General features: G+C 41.7%; 1 protein-coding gene across 2 annotated transcripts in view; it reads right to left on the bottom strand.

Annotated features, from left to right (window-relative positions):
• Nucleotides 1-3,899: 3,899 nt before the first annotated feature.
• epas1b (endothelial PAS domain protein 1b) overlaps nucleotides 3,900-16,091 on the bottom strand; it is a 41,247-nt gene continuing 29,055 nt past the window's right edge. Inside the window, exons 7-16 of one of the 2 annotated variants that reach the window (XM_061087209.1) lie at nucleotides 15,240-15,346; nucleotides 13,240-13,387; nucleotides 12,783-12,991; nucleotides 12,412-12,620; nucleotides 12,078-12,191; nucleotides 10,786-11,315; nucleotides 10,286-10,382; nucleotides 10,062-10,155; nucleotides 9,792-9,959; nucleotides 3,900-9,307 (exon numbers count right to left, since the gene is read on the bottom strand). In XM_061087209.1, the coding sequence (XP_060943192.1) occupies nucleotides 9,156-9,307; nucleotides 9,792-9,959; nucleotides 10,062-10,155; nucleotides 10,286-10,382; nucleotides 10,786-11,315; nucleotides 12,078-12,191; nucleotides 12,412-12,620; nucleotides 12,783-12,991; nucleotides 13,240-13,387; nucleotides 15,240-15,346 (1,828 nt within the window). In that variant the 3' untranslated portion in view covers nucleotides 3,900-9,155. The remainder of the gene's footprint in view (nucleotides 9,308-9,791; nucleotides 9,960-10,061; nucleotides 10,156-10,285; nucleotides 10,383-10,785; nucleotides 11,316-12,077; nucleotides 12,192-12,411; nucleotides 12,621-12,782; nucleotides 12,992-13,239; nucleotides 13,388-15,239; nucleotides 15,347-16,091) is intronic. The other variant, XM_061087210.1, reaches the window with a different exon arrangement.

Raw genomic sequence — 16,091 nt, 5'->3', positions numbered from 1 at the left:
TGTCTAAAGTGTTGTCGATGTTCATTTAATGCTTCTTCTATCATGACTTAGAATAAGATAAATGTTTTTGTGGCATGGTTTATGATCTATGCTGCAGCCAGCCACCAGGGGGCGATCAAGGGGATTTGGCTTCACTTTTGATGTGCCGTGATGTCGGACATCTTTATTAAGAGCCAAACATTTGCCTTGTTTGAGGTTTGAGTCTCTCGTCCTCAGCCTCTGGCGCCACCAACTGTTTATCTTCACTAACAAACATCCTCCTCTGGGGACTGTGAATATCTCCGTGTTTAAGAGCTGAGTTTATCCACTTTTATCTTCTTTATAAAACGATGATCACTTCTGACTCATTGATTTTCACTCCACTCAAATAAAAACACAGGAAACTGATACAATAAAAATATTTGTGTGTCTCTCTCATGGGCTGAATCCAAACCGAGTCCGACTCTAACATGGGAAACTAGTTGTTTGTTTACAGCTGCGTCGGTGGGTCAGTCCCGGTCGGAGCAGCTCGGTGTCCTGGGATCAGACGGGAAACGGGACAAACTGTCCCTGGATGAGTTTATTGGACGATCGTCTGGAGACACGCTCAGGTCCCAGAGGACGGACGCACACATGAGTGGACAGACGGTTTGTCAGAGGAGATGGTGGCTTGATAACTTCCAGACAGGAGGAGTGTTCACCCCAGGACCTTTGTTTGTTAGTTTTTCAGCAGGACTTAACTTTCTTTAACACTTTCACCGATTTCCCAGAGAATAGTTCATGGATCTTGATTAAGAAAATCAAACACATCAAGAAGACGGATATCTTGAGCCTGTTTTATGAACTCACATGGGAAACTTCCAGAAAATAGTGTCTGGACGTTTCCTGTAGTTTGTTTGTCGTGTGAAGCAGCAGCAGCAGACTGATCCGGGTCCGACTCGTTCACAACAACAGGAACATGTGGGGAACATTCAGGCGAGGGGCGGAGCCTTTAGTGCAGCAGGAAGTCAGGACATGACGTATAAATTCTGCTGTGGAAAGATCAGTGTTGTTGTTTACAGTTCATCCACACCGGCGTCGGCCCTCATCACCAGAAGCTCTGGAATCTCCTCGTCTTTCCAAGTTGACGTCTTCGTCTTCTACGTGTACGGCTCCTCCTCTTCATCATCCTGAGATATTTGTGGTCTTCAAGTTTCAGGACCGTCACCAATCAATCATAAATACTGTTCTGTTAAATCAGTTTCTTGTTTTTGTAATTCAAATCAGTATTAAACTATTTGTGTGTGTGTGCCCAAGTTTGACATCATGTGCACAATATATTTTTTATTATAATAAACTTATCTTATCTGTCAGCATCTAACCAATGCTGACAGAAATGTTTTTACAATATACATATATTTAAAAAACCTGCCTCGTAGATTCTAAAAATCACATCGACATATTCACACGTTTGCAGAAAACAACCAAAAAGAAACATATCAAATAAAATACAATTACATGTAAGTGAGACAGAAAACAGAAAAAGAGAAGAAACCTCAGCAATGGTTATGTCCAGGTTCTAGATTATCATGATGTGTTGGTGTTGTACAGAAACAACTGAGAGGTTGAGATTGAATTGAATCAGTATAATGTTGCTTTATGCACTGTATATGTGTAACAGTCATCAAAATAATAAAATTAGTCATAAATGAATGTTTTGATGCAACAAGTTTTTCTACAGCAGAAACTAGGTGGACATTTTTCACAGAGGAAGCAGCTCGCTCCCAGACGCCGGTTCCTGCCATTTACATCTCCCTCGTGTTTTTCCTGACTCCCCACCTGAAGGAAACAAAAGGCTGGAACACAAGGAGGTGAGGTGTGTGTGCGTGTGTGTGTCTGTGTGTGTGTTTGTGTTGCTGTGTTTACCTGTGTTGTGTGCCCAGGTTTGGGTTCCTGTCTTCCTGCAGAGGAAGGAAGGTTGATTTCTGGCATCAAACTTCACTGCACCCTCTGCCAGCCATTTCCCCAAACCACCTTTGTTTTATTATTCCCGTATGTACGTTGGTATTTCTTAAAATTGAGCTTTTCCTCCTCCATTATTCAGGGAAAAATAATTATAAATACGCTCCGTCAACATGAAAATGCAAAAACAACTGTCTGGTCAGAGGCGATATAATCGTGACCATGACGCCTTAATGATCTGAAAAGAAATACTGCTTCCGTTAACTAACGACAAAAGGAATATTGTGTTATCTCTGTTTATACGACAAAACAGAAAAACAGCTTTTCTGAAAACAACAATACAGATCCAAAGTTATTCTCGTTTTTATAGGATCCTGTTTCTGGGATATTAAACTTCCGTCAGCCGTCGCCTTTTTGTTCCGCTCTTTTGAGTCTAATTGTTTCAGGGCAGTTATCGAAGGGTTCCTGTTGCCGTGATTTCTACCTGGACTATGAAATACCTGTAAATCCTTCTTAGAACGTGTGTTTCCTTTGCCTCTGCTACAAACACCAGAATCTACAGAACCTGAGCGAGAGGCCAAAGGTCAGAGAACCTGAGTCTCTTTCTTTTCCAGTTTCCATCTATTCATGACAAAGAGTTTCTCCTCATGAAGACGAGGACGTGCGTCAGCGTCCAAACACAAACATCGAGCACAATAACAAAGGTGGAGATGAGGCTTTGAAACATGTTTTCTACAGAGCAGATAAACATAAAAAACGTGTCAATGGAAAACATGAGCATGATGGAAAACTCAATTATTTAAAATTACTTTAACAGATGCTTGTAAAGATCCACAACAGATCAATTAGCAGGACAGACACCTGCACTGTTAAAACCTATATAATGTTACTATATTATATTAAATCATATAATAGATTATACTGAACCATGAGAAAATCTCTAGCACCGGAAAAGCTCTTTGGCATCACTTTTAAGAAGCTGTCATGTCGTCCATCTTTATTTAAATTTTTTTCTCACTACTGTTTCTCTTTTAAAGTCTGTTTTAAACCTTTTCTGGCAAAGTGGATCAGACAAAATGTTCCCACTTTACAAAATTGCAAACACACACGCACGCACGCACGCACGCACGCGCGCACGCACACGCACACGCATAGGCACAGGCACACATACAACGAGTTAAGAAAACAAGGGAGGGACAGAAACCACAGAACAGGCTGTAACAGAATGTTCTTCAATTAGCGTGTTTGAAACGCCTGAATGATCCTGAACTCAACACTGTTCTGGCTGCAATACAACTCAAACACACACACGCACACACGCACACAAACGCGCACACACAGTGTTGCATCATATTTAAACACACTTGGCGGTCTGAGGATTATTTTAAGTTGTTCCAATGAGGAACAGGGTGAAACCTGCTCCAGCTCATGTGATTGGGCCTCAGAAGTGCAAAGTAATTAATTTCCTCTATATTTTCATATCATGGGACTTTAACTTCAATGAACTTAACATTTATCTAATAGCTGTGGTCGTTTTTTCACTGTTTATACTAAATTTAAGTTCGTCAGACAGGTTTTCTAGGTTAAATGAAAGCAATGCTAACACTTGCCAAAGGTCTCCCACGAGGCTCTTTAATCGTTATATTATATAACATATTATATATTATTTATTTCAAATGCTTATTTCATGCTGAAGATTTATTTGATGCATTTCTGATTTGGGAGATGTTTTTAGACAGTTTTAAAGAATATAACATTAGTTTACACTGAGATTCACAATAAAAGCTGCATAATGAAAGAGAAACATTTCATTCATAGAAATAGAAGCCACACTGAAAATCACAACAATAACGTCTGCAAACATTAAAGAAAACAATTTCCATCATCACGCTCATTTATTAAAGGAAATTAGTTATATTCAATCTGATCAAACAAACCTGAAGATAAAACAAAATGCAATGAACCACACATGAAGCCGATGAGGGAGGGTAAGATCAGTTATGCTTTAATAATAAGATCAGTGCAGAAACACAAACTTCTTATCAGGTTAAATTCCCCATATAGTAATAACAATGATAACAATATATGATAATAATAAGATCAATATGATATTTATGCATATTAAAAAAATGTAGAATCAGCTAATAGAACTGTTTCACAACAGATGTAGCAGAACTTGGATCCCATCAGGAAAAACCAAACAAGACAAGACGCTGATATTTGTAGACGAGCAATGAACAACCAAAGTAAATCCTGTAACCTTTTATTGTCACTCTTGTTTTTGGAGGAACACCCTTCGAGCAGCACAGCATGATGAGCACTAGGACTGGTGACACGCCCTCTAGAGTTTAAGTAGAGAACTTCAGCCCCGCCCACGGCATCGGTTTCACTTGTTGTAACATTGTCATAGATTTTCTCAACTGTCGTTATTTTTTTATTTTGTGAACAGTTGAGAACTGCTCTTGATTTTAAAACTCTAAATATGGGCGGGGCTTCTCCTCTGCCTACAGTTTTATTTTGAAATTCGACTTTCCTCTCTCCATCTCTTTACACATACATGAACACAATTAGCTAAAAACATCCGTGTTGCAGTTCTACGTACTTCTTCTACGCGTGTTTCAAGACTTTTAACATTTTCCTAAAACCTCTTTCGTCTCCAGAAACTGCATTTAGCACTTGAACAATTTTTTTCCGATATATTGCAATGCAAAGATACAGTTAAAATAAAAGATGATTTGACCAATTGGGATCATTTTAAAGTCTTTAAAAACCAAGCTTCATTTACAGGCTTTTTATTTTTTTAAATATGAACAACTTATATATTAAAAATGGCTCCTTGTCTAAAGTAATTGCACATGAGAGAAAACAAATAAATTTAGTTTAGTTTAGTGAGATGGAGTGAGAGGAGAAACAGAGGAGTGAAGGGATGTGCGTCAGTTTGCAGACTGAGCAGGATTCATCTCTTCAGCTCTTTTCAGTTTTCCATCAAAATCAAACTCTTCAAACTGTTTCTCTGCTCTCATCCCTCTCACCATAACACCATCTCTAATCCTACTAAATATATATTTCTTTAATCCTTACAACCTGGATATAATTTGAGTTTGTGTCACTGACTTCATTATAGACACAACAAAAATGCAACATAAGTTTGTTTTTCACTTATTTCTTACACTGAGACTTTGGTTGAAACTAAAACTGGGCAATAAAACATATAGCATAAAACAAAAGTCCCATGTATATACTGTTAATGTATTGTGCAAACACATCATTATGCCTAAAATATATATTTTAAAATCTCTTGGATATTGATCTGCATCATGTGGAGTTCAAGTCAGGTAAATTAGTTTTTTCTGATTCTTAAAATGTGCTTGGATCTAGCTCTACAGCCTCCTCTGACAAATAATCTCCCTTTATTCCATTAAACCTAAAAACCCTCGAGCAGCTTCATCAACACACTGACTGTTCGGCCGTGTGACGAGCTGAATGAATCCATTTCCTTTGAAACCTTTTAGTAAAATGACTCTTCATCACCAGGGGATCTATGATGGGTTCTAATGGGTTCTACTCAGATCTACGAGGGTTCTACTGTCACTGTGAAGAGGCTACGGAGGATGTTGAGTAGAAAGCCTGAGGGTTTATTATGAAGATTAACCAACTGCAGCTCTGAATCTCTAATTGTGGATCATAATTGGGACGATTATCATGATAATTGTGTTAAAAAACTGTGAAACAAACTTCAGGAAGTTCAGTTAAAGTGTAGACTGGAGTTTAATGTGCAAATTCAAATTAAATCTTGGGAAAAAGAAGGGAAATTTAATGCAATTTATCCATAAAATAGCACTTTAACATATTTTAAGATAAGATGCAATATTAAGTTTGGATAATCTTCAATAATACTCCCCTCATATATGAAGGATGTCGTCTAAAGGTTGCAGGAAACAAGCTGTGCTGCTGAAGGGTGAACTCCTCATTTTAAGGCACATTATAAAGATTAAAATAAACCATATAGAACATTTCAGCGATGTAAAGCAGAGAACAGCGGATCCACCGGATGGAAGAAAAGTTCAGCACATGACACATACGTGGTCTAACAAGCAACTGGAAAACGATGTGATTAATCATGTGGCAACTTTATCGTCATAACAATATTCAAAATGCTACATATCTGGATAGTGAAACTTAAAAAAATCTGAGCATTTCAAAGCAAGAGCAAAAAACGTTACTGGCCAGCAAACAGATCGGATACAAATTTAGGGATAAAACTCTGAAGGGAAGAATAAAAAATAAAAACACGACACGGAGACGGCACGAGAGGAAAGAGCACGACGAGGGATCAGCTCCGGGACAAAGTACCAGGACACAAAAACACTCTTCAACATTAGCTTCAAATACGTAACATATATGTGCACAAAGCTCTATAGTTCATAGAAGTGGTCACCACACAACGACAAAAGAAGGGCGAGAAACACAGAGAGAGAGAGAGAGAGAGAGAACAGCTGCAGGCGTTACTCATCGACATGTGAAAACATCGCGTGGTAAATATCATGTGTCATGATTCTTGTCATCGTCTAAGAAAAATACAAACGTTCCACTTCACAGGCTGTTGATTCTGACATGTTCACACCCAATTAACGGTCTAATAAGTTTGTGAGTCTACTGACACGGTTAGTGCAGCGGTGAACTCAGCGGTGAACTCAGCGGTGAACTCAGCGGTGAACTCAGCGGTGAACTCAGCGGTGAACTCAGCGGTGACCTCAGCGGTGACCTCTCCTGTGCTTTTACATCTAAAAACCCAAGAGGCGTTAACGGTAAACCATTGTTTTAGTCTCTGATTGGTCCAGTCGTCCTCCTGACTCCTCTAATTCTCTTCTGATTGGCTCGAGTGGCTTGAACGCCCCCCAATAAATATCCTGCAGCTGGATTTAAGGTGCACATTTTAGATTATTTACTACAAATCCACTAATCAAACGCACTTGGTAAACATATGTTTCTGCTCAATTCTGTGAAGAAAAAGGACAACGCTCTGAGTTATATTCTCAAGAAAAGAGACATGAGCAGAGGAAATGAAAGGAAATATGGTTTTTCAGTGTAAAATGTGAAAAGTGAAGGTGCTTCACTAACATACAACTGTTATGTTTTGTTGTTAGGACAACTTGAAATCTTTCATTTGTGTTGTTCCATCCTAATTTTTTCTGACACTCACTGTCGCTGCCTGAAACTGTAGAATATGAAGATAAATAATAACGTGTAAATCTATAGAATAGTTCAAGAGCCCGACACATTTAAACAGGAGAGCTCCCACTTCCTGTGCACACACCTGCTGTTTCGTATTGTTTCCTGTTTAGCGTGACACATGTGGGTATGTGTGTGTGTGTGTGTGTGTGTGTGTGTGTGTGTGTGTTTGTGTGTAATCCTGCAACATACATAATCCTGTGCGTGTCTACCAGGCTGCTTTTGTACATGCTATGAGTTAAATGAATAAGGCGATAGCTTTGCTGCTGACTATATCAACTTTATCACATTTTGAAATAATAATAATTGCACGATAAGACAAAAACCCTGTAGTCACACGAGCTACTTACCCGACTGAGAGGTAAGAAGAAAAAACAACAACTTATCAATATTAAACTTACAGTAGAGTACTTGTATTGCAATATATGTTTATTAGTGTGTCTTTGAGATAGACACAAAAAATAAAATAATCTGGTAGGTAGAGTAAGAAAATAAAAAAAAGCAGTATTGATATGGTAAAGTTTCGCTTTGGATGAAAAAACGTGGGCAGATTTAATAAAAGTTCAATAACAGTCGAACTGTAATAACTAAAACACATGAAGTCATGCATCATGTGTTTAACAGATGAATTACATCGTGTGCACCAGTTTCTGTCGTGAATCAACAAACTCGACGTCACGGTGACGAGAGGCAGACGAATCCGTTTGTAAATGTTTGTCTGTGAAGGTGAGAAAAGCCTGAGCAGAGAGAGGCGTCATCTGGAATCCGGCTTCTTGATTCCAGATTCTTTTCAAGAGAGAAATTAAATCTGACTGTTAAAAAAACTTAAAAAACACATTTTATTCTGGAAAACGTTTGTTACTTGCGTATTGTCCCAAAGATGATAAAAGTTTCATATCATTTAAAAGTTTTATCTCTTCTGACGTCTAATTACCATAAAAATTAAGCTAAAGCCTCTTTCACACGTTTTTCTACTTGACGTCATATTTTGGAACTTTCAAAAAAATTTTGTGAAACACCAAATCATAACTTACATAAGGCACTTTGAGGAGACCTTCTAAAAATATAGAGAAACCCAACAGTTCCCACGATGACAAACGTTCCAGATCGGAGACAAATCGGCTTTCAGCTACGTGTCAACTCTTTAAAGTTGGATTCGATATATGTCGCCTCCTCTGAGTAGATTTTTCTATCAGGATGAATACCAAGATAAATCTGTGACAACAACTATTTAAGTTCAACAACAATTTTAAGTAATTGTGAGTCAAGAATTTATGAAGAGGTCGTCTTTTGGAATCAACGAGCAGAATCAATATTTAGTAAAGAATCCTCAGTTCTTATTGATTTTAAAATGGCTACAATTCCACTTGTTCCAGCTGGAGCCTCGAGTCCGAGCCGAACAAGTGGCCTGGGTCTTAACGCTGGTCAGATAAACTGAGAGTGTGCATAGAGTTCATGTCAGGGTGTCGCTCTGCGGATGAGACGGATAAAACACAGGTCGTAGGTTTGAATCCCGTGCCTACATGGCTGGTTGTGGCATGTGTGCATGTGTGTCTGTGGCTGCAGACAGTCGGCCTTTAAGGCAGATTGTGTGTGTGTGTGAGAATCTCACACCTCTAATACCCTGTTTACACCAAAAGACCCGAGTTTATCCTGCGCATGTGTGCAGAGTCGACCTATGACCTTTGAGAAATCACGGCGTGGAGACGTTTGAACACACGTCGCAGGTCAGGCATCGTTTTAAGAAAATTGACCCACATTGACCTTTTTTCACCCACATGGTCTGACACGTGTGGATTCTGTTTACAGATCTACAGAGTGGACAGAGAGTCGGTGAAAGGAGCTAAATAAGGCAGGACGTGGTTATGAGCACATTCCCTATAGGTAGCTTAGCCTCGGGGGTTTCAGGGGCCCGGAGGTGTAAAATGTAAGTCTCAGGCTGCAGGCTGAGGTCCAGGGCTGGGGTTAAGTCTGGGTCTACGGTGGGGTTAGGGTCTGGGGCTCTAGGTGGCCTGGTCCAGGGCTCTCAGCAGGTCACAGCCCTGGAGGAGGTGCAGGTTCCCCTGCAGCGGCACGTTGACCTCGCAGTCGTAACGGGTCAGCTGGGGCAGGAAGGAGGGCTCGAACGAGGGGCCGAGCAGACGACTAGCTATACCTGCAGAGCCACAGAGAAGGTGTGTCAGTCATTGAAGTCAAATAGAGAACGAATAAGCCAGATTTGGGCCCTTTCCCCTTAAAAATCTATTTGTTTCAAGTCTTTCTCACAAATGAGTGTTTAAATCAAAATAATAAATGAAAATAAATAAATAAATAAATAAAATGAAACTACACTTGATTTTATTACATTACTTTTTGTGTGGTTGTTGTGCACCTTGTTTCCATCCATGCTTGTCCAGACTTATAAAATATATGAAGTGACTAAGTCTAATTTAACTAGAAACCTCCAACGAGGTTAATGCCCCATCTCGCCACATCTAACTAGCGTTAATTATTTAAACCTTCTTTTGACTTTGACTGAATTCCAGATGAAATGACTTGATACAGAGTATTATGGCATGTTTGTGTCAGTAAAAGAGTCTTTTCAGGAGGCACAAACACTAAATCAGGGGCTTATGGTGGATTGGATTGGTTCAGCTCACCCTCGCCCTTGCTTGAAGGCAGCAGGTTATAATCGCTGCAGTTGCAGCTCTTGCGTGTGAAGACGTTCTGGTTTGTGCCTCCCATCCCGTTTCCTGGGAACTGGGACTTTCTGTGCTGCTGCAGGGAGCTGAGACATGACGACATGCTGCCGGGCAACATCCTCGGCTCTGAGAGACGAGAGCCAGAGGTTACAGGTGCAACTCTGTGTGTGTGTGTGTGTGTGTGTGTGTGTGTGTGTCTGTGTGTGTGTGTGTGATGGATGTCTGTACCTGCCAGGGATCCTGCGCTGAGGGAGCGATCCATGGAGACACAGCTCTCACCCCTCATCTTCTTCCACATGAGTTCTGACGCCTTGTGGTCGCCCTGCAGCACACAAACAGATAATTAGAACAATCCATTCAAAGGAAACAGTTTTATTAAAGTACAGACTTTTAAAAATAATCTGTAGTCTTTGTGTTTATGTGGAAATGTTGTCATTATGAGAGACACTCACCACGGTCATCTGGGTGAAGGAGCGCTTGATGCTGTTGTTCATGGCCACTCTAGCTGGACTCATGTCTCTGTAGGCTTGTCCAAAGTTTTCAATGGACCTGCACAGACACATCGAAACACACAATTAACATTTATATGACATCAATATTTGACCTCTGTCAAAAGGAAGAACCAGGATCAGGATTCTTCAGAGATTAATAAATGGATCTTGATGAAGGAAATCTGACGTATATAGGGGATCTAATCTGGAACTTGTGAATTTAAACTTGGTTTCATAAGAGGAACGTTGGGCCTCGTGGAGGTTTAATATTACTGGTAAAACTTTTTTAGATCTAGATCGATTACATACTTGGATTACTTGGACGTTTATGGGGTTATTTCTTGGTCCATGTCTCATCAAGTTTAGTAGTTTTTTAATCCAGCACACACACAGACGTTATTAAGAATGTACAACTTCACTTGTTTTTACTCTCTTGCTTTTAAACGTAAATGTTAGGTCACCTCTGTTTCTGCATGTGATGGCTCATGTCCTGTTGGCAGGACGGGAGCGTCTCTCCGGACACACTGTCCAGCAGGTAGGCCTTAGCGGCCTGGGGCTGTTGTTGGTAGGTTAACAGAGGGTCCGGGGGCCACTGCAGGTTCTGCCTGCCCCCCATGGAGGACAGAGGGGTGCTTGCAGGGGCCTGGTACGGGGGATTCTGCATGTGGCCCATCATGTATGGCACCGCGTGGGGGTTCAACGTCCCCTGGCCGGAGCCCCTCTTCTCCCCCGGAGCCCAGGATGCAGCTGGCCGGGCCTGATAGTGGCCCTGGGGGTGCGGGGGTGAGGACAGGGGCTGGAAGAGACTGGTTATGTTGCTGAAGCTCTGGTGGGACGACTTCCGTGTCTGTGGATTGCTGCTGCCCATGCACCGGGCTGGACTCCCCTCCCGGGACTCGGCCTCTGGGAGGATGGGGTGCAGCAGGAAGTCCTCTCCGTCCATCGGGATGTAAGGAGCCAGAGTCTCCAGGTCCATGTCAGTCAAGTCCCTCTGGGAAACAGAAAGAAGACATAGATAGATAGATTGAGTATATTGAAATCGATTGTGTTACTGCACAATTATAGTTTAGATGCAGTAGATGTGTTTCAGAAATTTGGATCGTTTGAATAATTAATTAATACTTTTGGTTGTTTACTAAAACATTGTGTTTACTCGCAGAACGAGCAAGAATCACAAGTAAACACAACCTGCATGTTTGTGTCCGGAGAGGAGATAATAGTGGCTAAAGTGACAACAACTGCTGCATTGTACCTGCTGTGGAAACGCCCGAGAAGCCAAAACCATGACCACCAGGGGGCGCTCACAGCTAAGGGAATTTTCCCGCCTCCCCCCCCAGGAGCTGCGTTTGGTTGTCAATTCCAGTTCTACCTGAGGCTGACCTGCCTGCTCGGGTCGGTGACAGGATCTGTCTCTGGGTGGTTTCATTATTAACGCTGATTTACTTTCAAATCGTGCAAATGCTTCGTTCAAGTTCAAACAAAAGCCCGGTCACACTTGTGCGAAGACAAAAGGAATTTTTCAGGTTCAAGTTTACCAAAGTTGAACTCTGTGATTTACTCCATCACATCCATCGTCTAAATCAGCTTTGCATCTGTAGTGAATGCAGCTTCTAAATGTTTAAATAAAGTCGTATTCCATGTAACCTACTGCTTTGTAAACATTATTAACACAATGTCCTGGACAGTTGATCCAATAAGACCAGGCCTCATCATTACTGCCAAAGACCAAAGCACAGGAGGAGGAGCAGGTCACCTCTGTGTTTGCAGGCTTGTTGCTGCTCTCGGTCTCCAGAGCGAACAGCTTCTCCGTCAGCTCCACCTTCAGGTCGCTCTCCACCGAGCTGTAGTAATCACCTGGGCTGCTCGGCTGAGTGAGGAGAGAACAGAGGGGGCAAAAGAAAGAAATTAATTTCAACAAAGCTGCCATTCACTGCTAAAAGCCTGTTCCGTCCAAATCTACACCCCCGTAATTCTCACACACACTGCCCAGTGACCTTTAACCCCCCCTGGCCTCACTGAACACAGACAGAACGAACCAGGAAACAAACGCCACCAGTTACCGCGCTGGCTAACTCATTACTCCTCACCGTGGAGCAGCTGCTGAGGCTCGGGGTGGCGCTGCCCGGCGCCGGGTTCTGCTGAACGGTGAAAGTTGCAGCCATGTTCGCCAGGTCTCCAGGAACCGGAACTGAGGTCTGGCCTGATGCCGGAGCGGGGGGGTTGTGGCTCTCGCTGCCCCAGGATGGGGGTCCTGGAGGGAGCATGGCTGCAGTGGACACCTCGAACTGAGGACGACCTGGGAACGAGAAACAGAGATTAGAACTAGTTGAGACAAGAAGGGATGAAGAGTTAAAACACTGAGGAGGAGAAAGACGTTTTACACAGCGTCAGTCAATGGACTCACTATATAAAGGATAACGTTGAACATGTTTAGCTAACAACAGAAGTCAGTACAGACCGAAGTCCAGGGAGACGATGGTGTCCCCGGGTGTCGGAGCCAGCTGAGCCAGGTCCTCCGGCTCCTCTTTGAGTTTGGAGAAGAGGTTTTCTCCAGGCTCTCCGGTCACACCTGCGCCTCCTGCTGTGAAGAAGCTGCTCATGTGATGCGGCTTGAACAGCGACTCCGTCTGCTCCAGGGAGAAAACCACGGACTTATCCTCGATGTCACTGCAGGTTGAAGAACATAAAGAAACATCATTGTATTGTGAGGCATCAGAAACGTCATTAAAAACGTCTTGGTAAAACTTCTACATATTACAAATAATTCAAGTCATAACGTCGGTTTTTGAGTCTCACTGCAGAAAGACACTTTTACAGACCAGTGGACAGACGCATCACTACATCCCGCTGCATTCAAAGCACAGGGAGTAAGATTCATTCTACCTTCGATCCTCATGTCAGGATGAGTCACTGACCTGAGGACGTAGTTGATGCAGACGATGCACTGAGGCTGCGAGTTACGACTGTTGTAGATGACAGTTCCCTGAGTTTCTACCCAGATGTAGCCTCCGCTCTTCGCCAGCATTCGGTACTGGGCGCTCACCGCCTGCCCCTTGGTACACACTGCAGAGAGAGAGAGAGAGAGAGAAGTGAGTGACACATCACGGTGGAACTAAGTCAATGTTTTATGGTTTTACAGTACGTTGTAGAAACAACCGTCCTCTCGCTCCTTGTATGATCAAACGTCTTTTTTATGTTCGTACTCAGCAGTGCGCCCCTCACATGTATGATCAGAGACTGAGCAACATGAAGACGTGACGTAATAAAAGTAATGATCTAGATTATTTTTTACAGTAGGAGGAAATCCAGAATTTATGGATGGGGCTGTTAGTCTCATAAAACCTATTTAAAGACACTTAATTCACTCTCCTAAGAAGTTTATTGTCCAAACTTCTACCTATGGGGTGACTCACAGGAGCAGATTTGATTCAACATGTACGTAACTAACCTGGCTTGATGCAACATGTTATTATCCAGACACACACAGAAAACTGGCTCAATGACAGAGACGCTGTTAAACTTCACAGATCCACTGTGGGTGTTTGTCTTATTAAAATGTCTAATGTTTGAATTATTGATTAAATATCCGTACATTTATTTTGGCAGCGAAATCAAGTGAGCTACGGTTTACAGGAAAATATAAAGTGGAAGTTTGACTTTGAGCCGAGAAGATTGTTCTGGCTGGAGTCCAAAGTTCAGAGCTGGCGTGGGAACGGACCAAGGACCGAGGTCAGAGAGTGAACATAAGGCCAGTGACTGTGTGTGTGTGTGTGTGTTTTTGTATGTGTGTGTGTGTGTGTGGAGGAAGTTTATGGCAGTGTTACATGTAGCAGAGAACGCTGTTAGCATGTGCTGATCGACAGGCTTGGCCGTGAGAGCGGGTCGCCTGTGTGTATGTGTGTGTGTGTGTGTGTGTGTGTGTGTGTGTGTGTGTGTGTGTGTGTGTGTGTGTGTGTAACATAGAGAGAGATAGAGCCCTTTATCAGCAGGTTCAAGCCAACACACACATGATGATCTAAGACTGAAGGAAAGAATTACGGAAAATGCACACAAGGCACAAAAATAAAAAACAGACGTTTCCTACAATATTGTTTTTGGGTCAAATTCTTGATTTCAAGTTTAGTTTAACTGAAAACAAAATATAATGATTTAAACTGTTTTACAAAACTTGTGTTTTGAAGGTCTTTTTTAAAATCACATTTAATAAAACGTTGTTATTGTATTTTATTTGTTCTTAAGTTCCCTGTTTTAAGTTGTAGTAAAACAGTGTTTTATTATTTACACACTTTTTATTATCTGCATAGTGAAATTTGAAATAAAGTTTTGGTTGTAAAAGTCAGGAATCGTATTGGCACCTATGTTATTTATAGTAAACACACAGACACACATGATGTCATTATGTTCTTAGCATGTTTTATCTTCTAATCTCCAGGTTTCTTCTTGTTCAAAGCTGCTGATGAAACAGCGTAATTGGAGAGAAAAGCCATGACACTTCAGAGCCTCGTTAACACACACACACACGCACACACACACACACACAGGCACACACACGCACGCACACACGCACACACACACACACACACACATACTCAGTGTCATTAGACTGTAATAGTGTCCACCTGGTTCCCTGTCCTCTGCGTTTGTGTCTGTTGCAGCAGATGTGACCATCAGAGACTAAACTTAATTTAATAAAAGCCATTTTTACACCAAGCCCCCCCCCCACACACACACAAACACACACACATACACACACACATGTTTAATATGTTCATAAAACTGTATATAGTCACACACACAAACATATGTGACATTCTCTCCTTCACCAGCCTTTTAGTGATTTTTATCTGTGTGTCTGTGTGTGTGTGTGTGTGTGTGTGTGTGTGTGTGTGTGTGTGTGTGTGTTGCATGCACTCACAGTTGTGGTGGCTCTTGGTGACACTATCTGAGTCCAGGGCGTGGTAAAAGTCATAGACCGAGCGACCCAGCAGATCCTCAGGTGTGTAACCCATCAGCTGTGTTACCCTGCAACACACATAAAACAAACACTTTTAACAACACACATAATATGATGTCATTGGTGGTTGACTTGTTGACACATAACGCTTGTTAAGACAGATCCTGAACCTGTCCCATGCGCTGGAAATCAGGCAGAGGAGCAAGAATAAGAGCGGATCTGACTCGCTGAGTTTTCTGGAACAGTTAATCCTTCTGCACTCTCATCACCATCTCACTTTGTTGATAAGGATTATGTTCCTGGCTCAAGTTCCCTCGTTTGAGCCTCTGCTCTTTTATTTGGATCCAGCTGTGAGTTACAGGATCTCAGTGATCTGACGAACGATTACAAGAAACTCAGGTGCGTTTTTTATTAAGTTACAGGAACTTAAACACCGACTGAGAAGTTCTTTGTTTGGGTTTAATTATAACTTTGTGAATGTCGTAAGTTAAGCAACCAGAACAACAACTCTCACAACTTCTTCTCACAAACTTTGTTGTGAGAACGAGCGACAAAAACTTACAACAGGAAATGACCCCCGGACACAAGGTTTCATGTCTGTGAGGAGAACAGACACGTTTAAATAAAAGTCTGGAATGTGACTTTATTTGACACAGTGGGGCAGGAAGACACTTTAACGAGTCTCGATTCTTTTGATTTATAAATTTATTGATTAATTGAAATAGTATAATTTCATCCGGGGTAGATGAGAAGCTGTTGATAAAACGACTAAATTCTTTAAAAGCTAAAGTGTCATTATTTTTTTAAAAATGT

Source organism: Limanda limanda, chromosome 15, assembly GCF_963576545.1.
Source record: "Limanda limanda chromosome 15, fLimLim1.1, whole genome shotgun sequence".
Taxonomy (NCBI): Eukaryota; Metazoa; Chordata; class Actinopteri; order Pleuronectiformes; family Pleuronectidae; genus Limanda; species Limanda limanda.
Note: the sequence above shows the minus strand (reverse complement) of the source record. Positions and strands in the feature narration are given on the sequence as shown.